General features: G+C 30.3%; 3 protein-coding genes and 1 long non-coding RNA gene across 7 annotated transcripts; 2 read left to right on the forward strand and 2 right to left on the reverse strand.

Moving 5' to 3' along the window:
• The first annotated feature begins 224 nt into the window (after positions 1 to 224).
• LOC109600744 (sorting nexin-27) lies at positions 225 to 9331 on the forward strand. 2 transcript variants are annotated; one of them, XM_020016921.2, is made up of 9 exons: positions 225 to 517; positions 5470 to 5572; positions 5693 to 5909; positions 7129 to 7322; positions 7380 to 7530; positions 7585 to 7745; positions 7805 to 8050; positions 8108 to 8230; positions 8288 to 9331. In XM_020016921.2, the coding sequence occupies exons 1-9, from the start codon at positions 261 to 263 to the stop codon at positions 8354 to 8356; spliced, it is 1521 nt and encodes a 506-aa protein (XP_019872480.1). In that variant the 5' UTR covers positions 225 to 260; the 3' UTR covers positions 8357 to 9331. The 2 variants fall into 2 exon arrangements, with proteins under 2 accessions (XP_019872480.1, XP_049821223.1); XM_049965266.1 differs by lacking the exon at positions 225 to 517 and adding an exon at positions 4221 to 4566.
• Positions 9332 to 9855: 524 nt separating this feature from the next.
• Positions 9856 to 14278, reverse strand: LOC109600747 (glycine receptor subunit alpha-2). 2 transcript variants are annotated; one of them, XR_002191632.2, is made up of 10 exons: positions 14141 to 14278; positions 11459 to 11550; positions 11299 to 11398; positions 11093 to 11247; positions 10882 to 11037; positions 10690 to 10827; positions 10404 to 10633; positions 10206 to 10335; positions 10068 to 10154; positions 9856 to 10012 (listed from the first exon to the last, which is right to left on the reverse strand). XR_002191632.2 is itself a non-coding variant. In XM_020016925.2 (10 exons), exons 1-10 carry the CDS (start codon positions 14185 to 14187, stop codon positions 9878 to 9880), a joined length of 1266 nt encoding a protein of 421 aa, XP_019872484.1. In that variant the 5' UTR covers positions 14188 to 14278; the 3' UTR covers positions 9856 to 9877. The 2 variants fall into 2 exon arrangements, 1 of the variants encoding a protein (XP_019872484.1); XM_020016925.2 differs by having other exon boundaries at positions 10210 to 10335.
• Positions 14279 to 15866: 1588 nt separating this feature from the next.
• On the forward strand, positions 15867 to 16525 carry LOC126265034 (uncharacterized). Its single transcript, XR_007547586.1, has 3 exons — positions 15867 to 16104; positions 16210 to 16332; positions 16390 to 16525. It is a non-coding gene; the product is annotated as an uncharacterized LOC126265034 (long non-coding RNA).
• A 478-nt stretch (positions 16526 to 17003) lies between these two features.
• On the reverse strand, positions 17004 to 18536 carry LOC109600750 (eclosion hormone). Of its 2 annotated transcripts, XM_020016928.2 has the most exons (3): positions 18211 to 18536; positions 17564 to 17581; positions 17004 to 17300 (listed from the first exon to the last, which is right to left on the reverse strand). In XM_020016928.2, the coding sequence occupies exons 1-3, from the start codon at positions 18296 to 18298 to the stop codon at positions 17143 to 17145; spliced, it is 264 nt and encodes an 87-aa protein (XP_019872487.1). In that variant the 5' UTR covers positions 18299 to 18536; the 3' UTR covers positions 17004 to 17142. The 2 variants fall into 2 exon arrangements, with proteins under 2 accessions (XP_019872487.1, XP_019872488.1); XM_020016929.2 differs by lacking the exon at positions 17564 to 17581.
• Between the last annotated feature and the right edge of the window lie 59 nt (positions 18537 to 18595).

The raw sequence follows: 18595 nt of genomic DNA on the forward strand, positions 1-18595 counted from the left end.
TAAACAACCAAAACTCAATAAAACTAGATAAAACATGTCTCTGTCTTGGTACAATTGTTTCTAAAGCAAATATTTCTCTTGAATCGTATTTTATTTGTTCCAAAGTCTCCAAAAGTTTTCTGTACAAAACCGCACGGACAAGAATAAGAGAACCAACGTGCATGCAGCAATACGCAAGGTCAGTTAATGAGCGTATTTCTCATTGGGAAGGGGGAACGCTCGTAGAAGGTAAACGTGCTCGTGCGGAGTCACGTCAAAATATGGCCGACTCGTACGCGGTCGCCCGAAATGCCGCCCGGAACGATAACAACAAAGTGCCAAATGGACCGCGGGTAGTGACCATTAATAAAACCGACACCGGTTTCGGTTTCAATGTGCGCGGACAGGTCAGTGAAGGGGGCCAATTGAGGAGCATCAACGGGGAGCTGTACGCCCCCCTGCAGCATGTCAGCGCCGTCCTGGACAGGGGGGCTGCCGAACAGGCCGGCATACGGAAGGGCGATCGCATCCTGGAAGTGTGAGTACAATCCAAATTGGACATGTTTCGATTTGTTTTTGGCCTTTGCACGCAACTGTCACCGTGTAAATATCGATCCCGTTTGAAAAGTGACAGTTGACATTGCTGCATACAGGATATGTATTTACTTTTCTTCGGTATGCACAACAACATTCCATCGTTTATTAATTGAAACGGTTTACGGTACGTTATTGAGTCACACCATCGAATTGGTGTACTGTTGATTTGTCGTAACATTCCTGGGGACCGGGTTCAATCAATAAACCGTCTAAATATTCGTTCGGTTCCGTTGCACTTGTCTAGTTTGCTTCCTTCTTCGCTTTTGTTTTCTCAAGATTATGATGAAACATCTGCAAGTTGCAACAACTCAATTTATTCGTATCTGAAACTTTCAATATTCATCACCATTGTATTTAAACTAATCTATTATGCATTCTGTAAATAATTTTTGTTACATGATCCAACTGTTGGACTCATCAGTGATATCATTTGAAAAAAAAACCATGATAATTAGTCATTCAATATTTAGTTTGACATTGGAAGGTATTTTTAACAGCAGCCACAGATTTGCATAAACCAGAAGTTTATATTTATAATTTTAGTGTATGATGACTTGTAGTCTACAAGTAAACTTTACGAGACTTGCAGAACAAGTCCTCATAATTGACATATCTAGTTTTTACTAACAAATACAGAAGACATCATCTTAAGAAGATGCAGAATAATTTCTTAAAATAAACTTTAATTGGATTCTTTTATTGAACCATCCAAATTACTTACATTACAGTGTAATGTAAAGTAGTTTCACCAATTTTAAGATTGTTATATTTTAATTATTTCCTTACATTATGGGTATTGTGCAAAAATTTATAAGTAAAAGTATTGGTTAGGCCAGATGAAATTAATTAATATGAAAATTAAAGTAAAAATTGAACAGGAATATTTGAAATAGATATTTCCACATTAAAAAATGTCATAACGAACAACCTTTACAGTATAAATTGATTTGTTTGTTTCCTGAATAACACAATAAATTTTTACTATTGTCAAAATTCAGCCGTGCAATTAATATAACAATTTCGTTACATTAATTTATGTGACAGACGAAACAAATCGCGACGAAGGACAGACAGATTTTTTGGACTGTCGATTCGCTACTTTTAATATCGACGTTCGACTTTGTAAAGTACTTTTATATTATGTCCAATTAATGGCGAGATGGGTCTCTTAAAGGCGAGCAAACGGTAAATTATGTAAATTGCAAGTCTAGCTGGTGATATAATCCAGTTGCCCGAAAATGTATATCTAATTTAACATTCTTGTTTCTTCGTTAGTAATATTAACCTTTCTTAGTTGATTTTGAATCACGTTGACAGAAGAATTCGTCCTGAAAATGTATTTCTGAATTAATATTTTTGTTTTATTAAGCTTTTTCAGCTTTCTTAATTAAAGTTGATGTTCAGTTAACTTATTAAGTTTTTCTTCAAACTAAACTATAGGTCTCTGAAGAATACATCAAGAAAAAGTATATTTAATTTAACATTCTTGCTTATAGTTAACTCTTTTTATCTTTCTTAATTAAAGTTGATATTTAGTTCCCCTATTCAATTTTCCTTTAAAGTAAATATAAGTCTCTGATGAATTCCTCCAGAAAATGTACATTTAATTTACCATTCTTGTCTTATAGTTAGCTATTTTCACCTGTCTTAATTAATGTTGATATTTAATAACCCTAAATATTTTCTTTAAACTAATCAATATATCACTGAAGAATTTCTCCAGCAAATATTAATTTAATTTGTATATGTTAATGTTAAATTAAATTGCACAGATTTAATCATTAAGTCTTTTATGTCCAGCTGAATGAAAAAGATATGCTACATTTTATAGAATAAGAGTAATGTCAGTTTTTATAATAGTGTATAAAACAACAGTAAATGAATACTATTTTAATAGTTCACATTAAATTAATGTGTGATGACTAAAATATTAATTTATTTATTTTAAAATGTTGCTATAACAATGACCTCCACTGCATATCTAATTTAACATCCTTGCTTTATAGGCAGCAATTTTCACCTTCCTTAATTAATGTTGATGTTCAATCACTCTATTAAACTTTTCTTCAAACTGAATAATAGATCACAGTAGAATTTCTCCAGAAAATGTATATCTAATGTAACATTCTTGCTTTATAGTTAGCAATTTTCACCTTTCTTAACACCTATAATTATTATTATTATTATTTCATCCTATTAAACATTTCTTCAAACTAAACAATAGATCACAATTTTATATTTTTGTTTTCTTGGTTTGTAGTTTGCACCTTTCTTTTTGCTGATATTTCCTATTAACTCTATTAAATTTTTCTTCAAACTAAACAATATATAGACACCATTTATAGGCGAAAAAATATAGTTTATTTCATTTTTTGCTTGATATTTGCATTTTATACCATTTATTCACAGTAATATTCGGCACAGACACTGATAAAGCGGAGCGTACATAGGTTAATAGGTTTAAGTGGTACTAAAACTGTTGATTATTAAATCGATAATGTTATTATTTTTACAACTAACACCCACACAGTCTAAGTTTACCTCTGTGTTTAGCTTCGACATAAACACCTAACCAATCAACTGATCATATACTAAATTTATTCGAGGATGTTTTTTATTATTTTTATACAAACTGTTTATACTCTCGTTAAGTATGTAATCAAACAAAATTGTTATGATTTTAAATAACAAAATGGTAAAACATCCAAGAAAATTACTCTAGAAATATTTTATTGAAACATAATGTTAAAAAGTTTTACTAAACAGTTTACTTAAAAAAATTAACATTAACTTTCGTTGTCATGAACAAGCAGAATGCCTATCTGTTGAGTAAAGAAGTTTTTCATGAACTTTTATGTAAATTTAAAAGCTTTTTTAAAAGTAATATTCCTTCCGATTTGCCAGCTTCAACCCATTGTCTAAACTGGGCAAAGTTGTCGCAGTTAACTCATTTCTTGTAGCACGCAATAATACAATCAATAAAAGACTTATTTGCCTTGCGTGCAACGAGAGAATTGACAATTGTCAAAACTATAATTTTGTTATCCTCAGTTAATTTATGTGGAATCCACTTGTTCAGCCTTTTGAAGATTTTCATTGAAAGTAAGAACAGTCGTTCTAAAGTTTTATTCAATGCAGTTTAATGACTACATGATGTACGGATATTTTGCACGAAATATTGCTTAATTTATTTGTTGGTACAGGTTTCTAGATAGAGCTTAGCGTTGTTCACCATTAGAATATTCACTTTATTGCCACATTACTACATTTAAGCAGTAATGCACGTCTGTTGGTTGAGCAAATTAAAATTAACTCTCCATGTAAAGGGGGCAAAATATTTTATAATATTTAATAGCAAGTACTCTTCCATAATTAGAGATGTAAACAACAAGGAATTTCGGAAAGTCTATTTACGATATTAAGCAATTGAATAATTAATTTTATATATATCTTAACATGGCTTTTAACCTCTTTATTCAGGAATTTAAGTTTAAGTGTGATTGTTATAATTGTTTACCTCCATTAAAAATTCAATTTACGCAGATTATAACATCACATATAACTGGAGGATAAGTCAATTAAACGGTATTTGAAATCACAGTAATTGAACATCAATTTCGAACTGAATCTGTATAATTAAACAAAACGAACGTCGAACAAACGATGTATCTTCACACTTGCGTATACATGGTATTTAGAACGCTCCAACGATTCGCGTAAAATACTTCTTTCGTATCAGACTCGTTTTGAAGTGAAAGTGTTTTTGTCGGACTACGGTGCAAAATCTCGTTATCAGTGAGTGATACCGCGACTGTTAGTCAAGACGTTGTTGTTTCTTTTTTCTACCTTCAGTGGTCCGCCGTTCTTGTCAGTAATAACCGTTTTTTTACTAACAGCTTTGTCCAATTAACGCGTCAGTTTGGGCACGAAACGGGAGAAAATGTTAAGCTACCATGTTTATGGTAATGTGCCCAGAAACTTTGTGCCAAGGTAATGACTTTTTAATAACTGGATGGTGGGATAAAAGTCAGTGACATGTATACGGTGATTGTGAATGTAAAGTTTATGAAATGTTTTGACAAATAAAATAACTATTATTATTGTAATAAGAATAATAATTATTTATTTTAATAAATTATTGTTTGATTACAATTTGTAAATGTTTCCTATGTTTTTATTTGTTATTTCCATTTTCGATTATGTCTACATTTTCACGATCTAATTATTCCTATAAAATTTGAAATATTTTTGATTAATGAAGTCAATTTAATTATTGAAGGTGTGCAGTAATTGATTTTCTGATAGTGACATCCGCTTTTTTAATAAATTAAATGTATAGGAAATACCTCAGATATCATCGAATAAGGCAGTTTTCCTAATGAAAATAAACAAAAATTAATTAAAATAAAAATGTACAAGTTGTTAAAAGAAATTACCATACTTATTTCGAATCTTTCACGTCGAATGTTGATTATTATTTGTGGTGATGGATGTTTTCCATGGAAATAAAATCAGATGAGTTTATTTTTAAATCAGTTTTGTAATATGTTACATAAAAAAATTGCGTATTTTTACTGTCAAGTCTAAACGAATTTCTAATGGAAGGAATGTTATTTTCTCTAGGTATCTAAAGAAAGTTAATTTTTATTGATTTTCACTAACATTTGCAGAAATAACAGTAAATATGTTTTTTATTATCGATTAAATAAATTTATTGGGGTCAACACAATAGGAAAAAAAATAATCTCAAGAGGGCCCAATATAAACAAGTTGTGCTGGATTTCGTTTTGGGTCAATGAGCGTTATCAAGTCAGCGGTTAATTTATTATATTTTCCTTCAACATTAAATTCTGTGTACTGTATTGGATTGTTAATATTTCAATATTGTTACAGGAATGGCGTTAATGTGGAGGGTGCAACCCACAAACAGGTAGTCGATCTAATCAAATCAGGGGGAGATGTATTGACTCTCACCGTAATATCCGTAACTCAACAGGTAAAAAACCTTACAAAGACTTTCATATTGTGTGTTACGTATGTGATTTAATATTAGAAGAAATGTCTTATCGATTTCTTATTATAACGGATAATGACAATATATAAAAATATTTTTTAGGAGGCTGAAAGACTGGAACCAACTGACGATAGTCAGGTTTATTACGACTACAGTGAGAAACGGTCGCTTCCAATTAGCATACCCGATTACCACTACAATGAACGGGGTGGCGAACGATATGTAGCGTTTAATATTTACATGGCCGGCAGACATCTCTGTTCAAGGAGATATAGGGAGTTTTCCAAGTTAAACACCGACCTCAAAAAGGAATTCATAGGTAGCGACAGAGTTAATTTTAAAAAAACAACTTGTGGCATGTCGTTATTGTATAGTTTTTTGTTCGTCTTCATATACAAGGTGTTTCTAAATTAGGTTATAAAAAGTTATCCTGAAGACAATACAATCCATAAAGAATAAATTTCATACCGTAACCGTTTACAATCGTATTTAAATTTGGTACTATTATCTTAAAATGCCTACAATTCAATATAATAAACTTGTTTTATAATGATACAATTGATACATTGGAGTTCTGAACTTTTTCTCGTCCTTATTATTACGTCACTGATTATTTTTTAGTGTTTGATGAAAGTTCAAGTGATTTTTTCAACATTTTTTATATCTTTTTATTATTTTAAAAAACAAATTTCGTTCATCCTCCATTGGAAAGAATACCATCGTAGTCTTTCAATTATTTACTCCAATTATTCTATGTTATTAACTGGTGGAGCATAGATCTTCTTTTTCATTTGGACCCACACTGGAAAATCTAACGGATTAAGGTCTGTGACCTTGGTGACCAATTTATAGGGGCGTCATTCCCTCGATCAAACCATTGATTTGGAAAATTTTCGGAGCGCGACGAGCGACTTCATGCATATACCAAAGATCAAGTCATCTATCGAGTATCATCGAAACATTTGTAGTATCCTGTCTCAAGAAACTGCAGTCAAATAAGCAGGAAAAACAATATATTTATTTCCCAATGGTGTCAACCCAAAAATTTACGTCAGCCCAAATATATTCGTATCATTATGAAAAAGTTTATAACACTGAATTGTAGATATTTATTTTAGAATAATACATACTAAATTTAAACACTACTGGACCAAGGGCAACAGAAATATGATGAAAATTTAAATTCAGGGAGTCAAAAAATAATTAAATTTTCTTCAGCCTTTGCACCTGTTCTACCAGTTGTTAAAATTATTTCCAGGCTACATAGAAAAAAACAACTGAAATATTTAGGGCGTTGATAGTCACAAACCGTATTTGGATATCTTCGACTGTGTCTGAAAAATTTGCAAACATTTACTTTGACAATATTAAATATCTCCAAAAATTTAATATATGCTAAAGATAACTATTTTGGGACACCCTGTACAATTTACTTTTAATTTTCTTAAATAATCTTTTCGACAATAGTTAGTTTAAACTTGTCCGTAAAGATTTATAAAAAACATCGAATTTGTAGTAATTATATTATTTTCCATCAGGTTTTACCTTCCCAAAACTACCTGGCAAGTGGCCTTTCACGTTGAGCGAGCAACAATTAGATGCACGGCGACGTGGTTTAGAGCAATATTTGGAGCGTGTGTGTGCGGTTCGCGTTATTGCCGAATCCGATGTTATGCAAGAGTTCCTCACGGATCAAGATGATGAAAATAACAGTAGTCCAGTTGATCTAAAAGTAATAAAGCGTAATTTATATCACCACAATTTAATAATAATATTCGTTTCTTTGTAGGTATTATTACCTGATAGAGATGTAGTAACAGTGTCTTTGAAGAAGAGTGCAAATGCTGATGAAGTGTACGATGCTGTAGTTAAAAAGATAGCTATGAACAAGAAAGTATCAAATTATTTTTATTTATTCGAAATAGTTGAATATAATTTTGGTAAGTTGCTTTGTTAATTGGATGATTGTGTTGTGTAAATCTGTCTAATTGTAGAAAGAAAATTGCAACCCAATGAATATCCCCACAATTTGTATATACAAAATTATAGTACGGCAACTAGTACGTGTCTTTGCATTAGGAAATGGCTGTTTTCAATAAAGAAGGAATTGACACTAATGATTGATACACAAGCAACATCTTACATATTTTGGCAAGTAAGTACTTTGCTGCAATAATTACAGTTACTAAATATAAACATTTGGAATTTTTGTAGGCCATTGACGAGGTGAACAGAGGTTGCATTCACGCCGGCGAAAGACTGTATCAACTGAAGGCGCTTCAGGACAACACGCGGGCTGTGGAGTACCTAAAGCTGGCGAGGGAGTTGCCGGGGTATGGAGAGGTGGTGTTTCCCCATTGCGCATGTGATTCCCGCAAGGATGGTCATGTGGTCGTCTCGATAGGTTCGGAGGGTATCAAACTTCATGCCTGTCGAGAAGATGGTACTCTTGAAAGCCAGGTAAAATTTTTACAAACTTGAGTTTGACTGTTATTTTATTGTTTGGATCAATTTCAGGTGGTGGTTCTTCAGTGGGACTGCGTTCGTCAATGGGAAATTGATGATGAAGGTATGGCCTTCTGTCTTAAATACAATAGGCCTGACAAGACACCAAGATGGCTAAAAATATTCACCCCTTATGTAAGCATTAATCCGTTAATTGGATAAATGTTAAATTTAATTTTAATTATTTTGTAGTATCTCTACTTAATGGATTGTTTTGAAAAGATCGTGGAGGAGAGCAAATGGCTGGATACAGGGGAGTGACTAACAACATCCTCGGCGTAGTAGGCGAATGAAGTTCATGTTGAATATGTTAATATAAAGATACATTAATTTATACTATGCGTAGTATCCCCCGTTATATGTGATGTGTTTTGGTGATTGTTTTATTGCTTTCAAAGTTGTCATCAAATTTAATTTTTGTTAAACGTCTTTTATTGTATTTTACTAGCACAAAAAGTGAACTTAGGTAATGTACATGTCCTTGTGATAGAATGCAATTGATAGTTATAGTCGAAATTTCTGTATATAATTCATTTATAGTTAGTTTTATTGATCATAATTGCACTAAAGAACGTAGATCGTTTTGCATAAAGTATTATTGTTATTGAGATTATATAATTATGTATATGTTATTTGTTAAGGATTTTCATTGTTTAGTTATACAGTGGCCGGAAAATACAATTTTTTATATTTACTTATATATAATACACTTCCCTGGAAAACATACTGCTCCTGTTTTCATCTTTCAGAAGAAAAATTATAATATTAGTGGTAGACAACATTGCTCATTGCCTAGATTATTGTACTTTGCACAAATGTTGTATTTTTTCAACCACTGTATTTACACTGCCATTTGAATTACTTACTATTTTTTACTGTTACTTTCCTTATTCTTAAGAACTTTTGTGTAATATATGACTTTTTTCATTTCATACCTTTATACTCTTGTAAATTCCATTAAGCAAGCAATTTATTAGATTAATAAATGATATTTTAATATAAATAACTTGTAAATCAAATCAGTATGAAGTTTAGCTCAAATTCTTTATTTAGTGTAGGAAATATAACTAATTTTTAAAGTATCCTACAAATTAGGATTTAAAAATGAAAATAGCGTTCCTCTACTTGAATTATATAAATATATATTTATGTTAATTAAAATGTATTTCAGATTTATTGTTAATTAGCAATTTAATATTTGGCTGTTACTCACTAAATTAAAAAGTATATGAAATATTGTTTTGATTCATTTCAATTGTATACCTTTTTATCAGAAAGTACCCGGAATTACTGAATAAAACGAAATTGTTCATTTATTCTTTTTTGATTCCTTTAATGCAACATATAGTCATTCGGTGAATGAGAAGTTTGCAGAACGACATTAACATAATTTTTTCTGTCCTCTGCATTGTAAAGAAACCATCAAATATTTGAGTATTTCTAGAAAGTTTACTCATTGACTAGAAATTTTTTAGTGAAATTCATTTTGTAGCGAATTTTTAATTTTTTTTTAACTAGCGTAGAATTCTTTATTCGACAGTACCCTTTGATATTCTTATGAACATTTTAAACATTTCAGCATATGATATTGTGTTTGAAAAATAAAATTTGAGGCCACTTACATTGAGAAATTTGTAGAAAGATATAAAAATTAATTCTTAAATAACTGTTAAATTATCTTGAAAAGTAAAGTATAGATATAGTTTGAATAGTATTTGTTTTGTTCTGTTATTCTCTTAATTATTACTAAAAAATTTGAGAACATAGTAAGTACAATTTTATTCAATACATAATTGGTGATCTACTGAATATTAAAATAGTCCAATATAATATACTAATCAAGAAAAATAGTCCTGGAAATATCATTCTTGAGAATCGGTCAATTTCCTTCCACAAAACCTTTTCTTTTCCATTGCTCTGAAATTCAATTAAATTATTTTTGAATCTAAACAAATACATTAATATAACTTACTGATTTCCAATGTAGCTTCACAAAATTTTCTTCGGAAATTTGAATAGAGTGCTTTTTATTTCCTGTCCAAGGTGTTATAGCATTTTCCTTAAAATTATTTTTTGAGACTGTAGAAGTTCAAAAATATGTGTAACGTACTTACCATTGCCATGTTCCTCTCTTTATTTTTTCTAGCTTGATATTTTCCATCCAATACTTTAACAATAATAAACTCTCCAAGAGCTGCAAACACGGATATCATGCATAAAGCCATCCAAAGATCCAAAGCCTAAAAATTTAGAGGTAATAAAACTAATAATATTTGAAATCCAAACTCTAATAAATTTATTTACTAACCTTAACATATGCAACTGCTGGAATATCTGATCTCAATCCAGTAAACATTGTCACCAAAGTCAAAAGACATGTTACCAAAAGTGTCATTCTTCCAGGAATTGCATCTAATCCTAACCAAAAGCTAAACCAAGACAAAGCTACTACCAAGGTTGAAGGTGCAAAAGTTTGTATCAAATGATGACCGATTTGCCTTTCAAATCTGAAAGTTACAACAAGTCTGGAGAAATTCCCTAAAACATTTAAATACAATAAATTAGAGTAAACGTAAAATATGTTTGAACCCTACCATTTTTCTCTCCTGTATAAGCAAAAGTTTCCTCCAGTTCTATTGGTAATATATTGTACTGTAACAGCTTTAATTCCGGACTGACCGTTACTCCAAATTCGCCCCATTTCAAAAACATTTTCTCTTGATTGTAAGAAACTGAAGAGGTTTAATTTTATTAGAGAGGGAAGATTAATGCGAAAACACACTTACAGCTTTCGATATTAATGGGACACATCTGCGTGTCCATCGGATAATGTTGAAACTCCATTTGACATGCTACAATAGCATGCATCCTTGCTGCGTAACGTATAGTCTTATTTCTATATAGTGTTACAGAAGAAAACTTATGAGTTAAGGTTGCAATTTCTGAAAAAAATATTACATTAATAATTAATGCTTATTTATAATATCTGATTTTTACCAACAACTTTCGAATTAAGAAAATATAAGTCGGGCTGCCATAGATTTTCAAAAAATTGTGAAGGCAACGTTATTGAATCATCCCCATATTCGAACAGTTCCTCAGGAATTTTAATACGTGCGTCAGTCCATTTTTGTATTAGGAACATATCCATACTAAAATTTGTGCGTTATTTTTAAAAGTTACACATTTATTAGATTATTTACCGAAAATCCATATCTTCAACATTAATGGAATTTATATCCATGACTCTCATACTGAAATCCACCTCTATTGGTTTACCCATTACGGTAGGCGGACGTAACTCTACGAAATTTGCAGTTTTTGTTTTTAATTTTGCTTGTTTCAATGAAAATTTCTTCCTACCTTTAATATAATAGTCAGGTATTATATTTTTTGTTTTATTATATACTGACTTTGGTATTAGAGCAGATGTACTAATTACTGTTGTCAACACACTGTAACAAATATTTACGTTAGTTAAAGTTAATAATTATAATAATCAAAAACATAATCTCGGAATGAATAATATTTGAATGCAATATACATTATTCACATATAAGAAAAGTCTAGAAATGTTTTGGTAAAACTTTAAATTTTGTTTCAGACCTTTATATGATAAAATAAAAAAACAAATTTAATATTGTATAGTTGTTTGTTTAAACTAAATTATAATAAAAAATAGTTGTTAAAAAAAAATATAAACATAAAAAGTTAGTTCACATATCATTAGTATTAGGATAAAGCAATTTAATTTAATCAAATTGGTTGTTTATAACAGGGGTGGCCAATCTCCTTGATAGTCCGAGTCATTTTTCAAAATCTGGAATGTTTCACGAGCCGCAATTAAGTACCTGTTTAAAAGGTATGCAAAAAAGGTATTACAGAAATTATATTTATTGAAAATATAAATAAAAGTATAAAGTATGTGTATTGAATTTAAATATTAAAAATTAAACATGATAATTCTGGAATGAAAAGGGAACTGGGATACATTAATCGAGAGCCACAAATAATCCTTCAAAGAGCCACACGTGGCAGGTTGGGCACCCCTAGTTTATAACTTCTTCACATTTGTTGAGCATAAATAATATGTTGCTCAGTATAATTTTGAGATATTTTAGGTCATTCAGCTCTTTAAATCTAACGGCATGGTGAATATTGCTTATTTGTGGAGAAATTCTCCCACATATACTTACTCTATGGGATTTAATTTATGTGACTGTGCAGGCTATAAAATCTCAATTCTTTCATTGTTATACAATTTGTAACAAGACATCCAATATGTGGGCGAGCATTGTAGTGCATAAGGCAGAAGTTATCACCAATAGCACCAGCAACAGGAGGAACAAGTAGTTGGAGAGTGCTGTTTAAATATTTCTATGCCCTTTTAACCTATTTGGTAAAACGAGATTAGTTCTACCGCCAATAAACTTCTGTATATAAAAACTTCCTGGATGTGTTTAAGACTTTCTAAATTTCTAAATTCTATCCAAATTGTCGTTCCATGAGAATTGAAATGAAAACCTAGTCGGCATTTGCTGGTGAGGAAAAATATCGGGAAATTATTTTCAACCTAGTTTCAAGTTTTGGAAATGTTCCCACCATTCCAATCATATCCCGTAATTATTTCTAGTAAAAGGTGGACATTTTATTAGTCTTCTAAAATGTAGATTAATTTCGTGTAATCTGTTTCTTACAGTATTCCGACTAACTGCTACATTATATTCTTGATTAGCTTCATTATGAACTTGATTTTGAATTTCTGTTGTTCAGTGTCCACGACTTGGCTGTTCAGATAGATTATCATTTTCTTTAAATCACCTCCTCAAGCGTTTAGTAACTGGGAAATATTAAACTAGCTTAGATACCTCAATTTGTCTTTACGTCACCTTGAAGTTGTCCCGTTGTTGGATTCATTTCTTCTAAAGTTAAAAGATGTTATTCCACCGTAAAACACAATAATTTTAATACAATAAACATTTAGTATTCCGGTAAAATAACATAAATCGTAAATGTTTGAATAGTTTATTCGTATTTATTTACATACACTCTCATTAAACGAGGCTGGTAAAACATAACACCTCAAAGTGTAGTATAAAAAATAAAAAAATTAAAAATATTTAATAATCGACTAAAGTAATTTTAAGTAATTTTTCTCGATGTTTGTAAACTGTCATTAGACTTTTCTTATGTGTGTATTTAGGAATAATAGGAAATAAATACTCTGAACTATAATAAATTATTCATAGAGTGTTAAAAAATATAAAATATTTAAAGAGTGAATGGGATCAAGAAATAAACGATTTCGGAGATATAATATATTTCCTAATTTGTAAACATCACAGTTGGTTGAAATGAAGGATTTGACTGTCCTCAGGATTTAATTCAACATGATCATTGTCGCATTTTTTCATAAAGATTTTGAAAATATCAGTTTCGTTACTTTCTTAAAATTTTCTGCAAAAAACAGTAGGTGATCATGTGGACAACATTCTTTTGGATCAAACGTAATAAATGTGGTTCCAGTATGATGGTTTTTCACCTTTTTTTATTGGCATTAGATAGCATTTCCTTATCTGCATTATAAGCTGCGAAATTGCTTGGTTTAAACTATTACAACCATGAATAAATCAAAAGTTCTAGGAAATTCAAGTTTGTTTTTTTATTAAATACAAATATATACTTATTATATAGTATATAATAAATATATTTTTGTATATCATAAAAAACAATCTTTCATATCTCCTAAATCGTTTATTTGCAGACCCTGATTTATTAAATCTTTTCTATTTATTGTGGTCCATACTATTATTACTTTAAATAATTTACTATTTTTAACATCCTTTATGTGTAAATAATTATTCTTATTTAAGAAAATTTTCATCTAAACAGAAATGAAACAAAATTGTTTTCCTCTTGTACAAATTTAATATTTGTTAAATATTTTAATTGTGGTCATATTGGTTTTATATCTTATTATATATTGGATAACTATTATCAAATAAATAATTAAAAATAATTGTCGGTAACAAATACTTTACTTACAAAATTAAAGTAATAGTTGATAAATACATCCTGGTTTTGATAAACATGAACGTTCAACAGATACTGACACAAATGTTTTAGCACAATTAAATAACCAATCAATTATCATCCCCGTACTAACAGGAATTCTGAGGCAAATTCGCGCTTTGGATACTTATCCGCTACGACTGTTCCGCAACAACTGAAAAAATGATGTTCAAGTTACAATTTAATTAGCCACGAAGATGAATCAATTTGTTCCGTAAATGCTTGTTACGTGTCTCTTAAAATTTATTGGATAAACATTTCCTTTTCCCGTGTTTCATGGACCTTAATTACTGCCAAATTAATTAATCGCGGACGGCAATGTTCTTTAATGATCTAAAACTGTGGTGCTTTTCGTTTAGAAGCATGATTCATACTTTATTTGGTAATTGAGCTTGTGCGGTTCTAATGCTTTCAAGCTGCGACGCAGCTTCATTAAGGTCAAGAAAAGGTCGGGATTATTATTTTATGACTACCTCTTTGTGACATTTCCATTTTATATGTTGGAAAAACATTAGTAACTGCAAATTCGCAAGCTGAAATGAAAACAGGTGTCTTTGAGCACACGTTCTATAAAAACAATGGGGTTGCGCTATTTGTGGAATGAAAGGGAAAACCTACACAATGCTAGATGTAACCGCTGATTTTTTGCCCTAACAAACACCTTATTTTTGTCGACATTCTTGATGAATTGTGTCTATTAATATTGAAGCCTCGTCAAGTCACTATATAACGATAACAGGGTTGAAATTCATTTATTCACTTGCAAAAGGTTGACGAGAAATCATGGTAAGTTCTTTGATATTGTGCGTGGTTTTCAACATTAAAACTAATTAAATAATTCATTTTAGAAATATCTTGTCCTGCTGATGGTCATTATACTTATATCGAACGAGTACTACCTAATTACAGCTTCCATACCAGTTTGTATAACGTAAGTATTTTGTGTATAAATGTAATAATTATGTTTTTGGTTCTCACAGTAGTGTATTAAATCAATTTACATAAATTGTTGAGGGTTTAAAGTTGCAATTGCAATTTTAATTGCATTTGGTTTATATTTTTATCAGTGTAAATCTTTTAAATCTTTCCTTGAACTTGATTAGTCTTAACGTTGTAAAATACTACGAGGTGATGGAAGTAACCTTATTCAAACATACAACGTACTTCATAAAACTGTTCAACAATGTTGTCAACTATTTTTTTTTTTCTATGACTACAAGAATAAATTTTTAATTTTTATAATTTACAAACTAAATATTATTTCCAATTAGCAAGCTGTGAATTGCTAATAAAATCCATAGCAACACGCACATTAAACTATTTAGTTATTAAAAAATTGCAATATAAAAATGGAATCAAAACTAAGACCAGACGCACCAGTTTATATTCCCATGTCGAGAACAGATCCTGGTTCACCAAGCACTTCAACAATCTCGACGCCGTCATCATCACCAACAGTCGTAAAGTCACAATGTTCTCGTTATTCAAGGCGATCCATTAGACAACCAAATTCGCCACAGTCACCAAGACCAATATTGGGAACCAAGCCACCGTTTCCTAGACCCATTGTGGGCCGCAAAGAGGAATGTGTAAAAATGGAAGACGAAATGCATTATCCCGATGACGAATATAGACCTAAAAACAAGAATATGCAACAAGGAATGTCCAAAGAAGAAAAAACTCCGAAAGTATTATAAAGGTCATGATTTGGTTCTATTTTACTAAATTTTTTGGTATTCTGTTCATTTACATTTAAAATTTTTTTTTTGGTTGCAAATATTTTGAACATTTGACTTCGATGTCTACATATTTCAAATATTGGCAAGAATGTTGAGCATTACCCGTTTTGATTTATGTGAACATTTTTTTTGGAAAAATAAATAATTGATTACATAAATGTTGCATGTCCTTTTTATGAATATTATTGGAAGAATAAGGTATGTAAATAAGACACATGCTCATTTTACCTCAAATATTTTCGTTGAATATTTAGAAATATTTTTGCATTCTTAATTTCATTAGGTTTATTAAATTCATTTTAGGAACCGGATATAAAGAAAAATAGAAGACACTCAAATAACAATTCAATTTTTTTTGAGGAAGAATAAAATGAATTGTCAAAAATGATATGAAATATGATGTTGTTGATCTTTTGATTAGACATTGTAACATTTTCATGTTATTAACAAAAAAAATCTACTGAATACTGATACCTTTTTCAGGAATTGTGTACAATGTAAAAAGATGTATGGTCCCTACTTCCAAGGAAAAATCTGCGGAGAGGCATGCATAGAAAGCGATGGGAGATTGACGCCAGATTGTAACAATCCAGGAACCTTGGGCACCTATTTGAAGAGGCTCTATTAAACTAAAATGAGTAAAACATCCGTCACGTGTCATAACTTACTGATGTAATGTGTCAATGTTTTATTGTTCTAATAAATAATATATTTTATTTATCGTCTGTTTTCACGATGCGTGCGTTCTTCCAAGCAATTCGATGAAGTTCAAGGTTAATATTATCAATTATGTAAATCGTGTCTTCTTTGATCCAGTCAGACATTTACTACAGACAAGGTACACATTTCAATTATTACATAATATTGTATTCAAAAGACATCATCTATTCAGACTCATAATGTAGGTTAAACATACATAAAGTAGGTTTCTAGACCAACAATTTAAGAATTTAAACGTTCGGAGAACAAGTTTGGTTATCATATTTCAGAAATAACTTTCTCAATGTTACATCATGGAAAATCGAATAAAATTGAATTCATCTGCGTCAGTCAAATTAAATCCTAAATATTTCAAAAGTAAAATTAAACACAATTAAGCACTTAAATTACTTTATTTAAAATTACAATAAATAAATAAAACTAACATCACAGGCAACGAAGTTCGTGTTTCTAATATGGGCTCGAATTAGAAACATACAATTAGCAAAATTGTACAACACACACAAATAAATTAAATTAATCGAATTTGCTTAAAAATGGTGCTATGGAAGCTATATCCTCACAATCGGGGATGATTTTTCCTTTGAATTTTACGCACGCGTCTGCACAAAGCTGTCCTTCGAAGTACGGACCAAACATCTTTTTGCATTGGGCGCAATTTCTTATGCAAACACCTGAAAAAAGAATTGTATATAATACATTTTTATCACTTTTCTGGGCACCCAAACTGTAGCTATAGTTAAAGATTGATGTGTATTAAGATTATAACTAAATTGTTAACGAATAAATAAAATTTTTGCCAAAAACAGAAATCTAACTTCCAATTAGTCGAATGATATTTTTAGTAATTAATAATTTATAAATATTTGATTATGGAATTAGTGGGTTAGTATCAAAATTTTTATCCGCAACCATTATAACTGATCTTTAAACTTACGTATTCTAGATTTAGTTCCTGTAAAACAAATAAGTTATAATTAATTTGGTTATGTTGATTAGATGTAAATAGCCTAATATTTTACAAAGAAATTCTACTTGTTTTTTATTGTGTTGTCATTTTAATGATTACTTTCTTTTAAATGAAAGTTAAGTAATCGAGCTTAATAAACAATAAGCATTGCTTATGATCTCTCAACAAGGTCTTTGGTAATGGTTTAACAGTGAAATTATGACCTAGATCAACGTAAAATATGTGAATGCATTAAGTTTTTTAAAAAGTGAAATGATATTTAAATGTATTTGTGTTTAATGTATAAATTAATTTACATATTTGTCTGTTAAAAATAAAGCTTACTTCAAACCTGGGACTTTCTTCAAACTAGAAAAAAATGGTATAAATGTAAATTACAGACTTATTTTCATAAACCTCAATATAAATTTCAGTTCAAAATAGACATTTTTAAAAATCATTGGTATATTAAATATGAGAAATAAATGAATACAACAGTTCAAAATAGACATTTTTAAAAATAATCATTTGTATATTAAACATTTTATGAATGAAGAGAAAAAATAATGAATACATTTCATTCTTAACGTCATTGAAACAATGCAAAAAAACTTGGTACAGGTACTGGTACTTACCGATGGGATTGGCATCAGCAAAGAGGATGGTGGAAGCGATGAGAAACAGGAAACTGGCTCCCAGAAGGTTTTTCGCAACACGAACCATATCTGCAGATACGAAACAAATAAAACAATTTCACAACCAGCCAATCATGAAGGGATGCGAGCACGTGTACACATCAACAGTGTTACAAATCTCAGGTCGGCTATTAGTTTTATAGCAAATCAAGATGTTGAATTTCAACTTGTGTGTTTCACAACTGACCGTACATGTGAACACGTGTAAAGAAACTGCAACATCTACAAATACGGGGAACTTTTTAAATAATTACGTTGAAACAAAGAGTACGCCTTTGACCAATCGTGTGTATTGTGCTTTTTTAATATAAAAAAGTGATGTTTT

Source organism: Aethina tumida, chromosome 3 (genome assembly GCF_024364675.1).
Source record: "Aethina tumida isolate Nest 87 chromosome 3, icAetTumi1.1, whole genome shotgun sequence".
NCBI lineage: Eukaryota > Metazoa > Arthropoda > Insecta > Coleoptera > Nitidulidae > Aethina > Aethina tumida.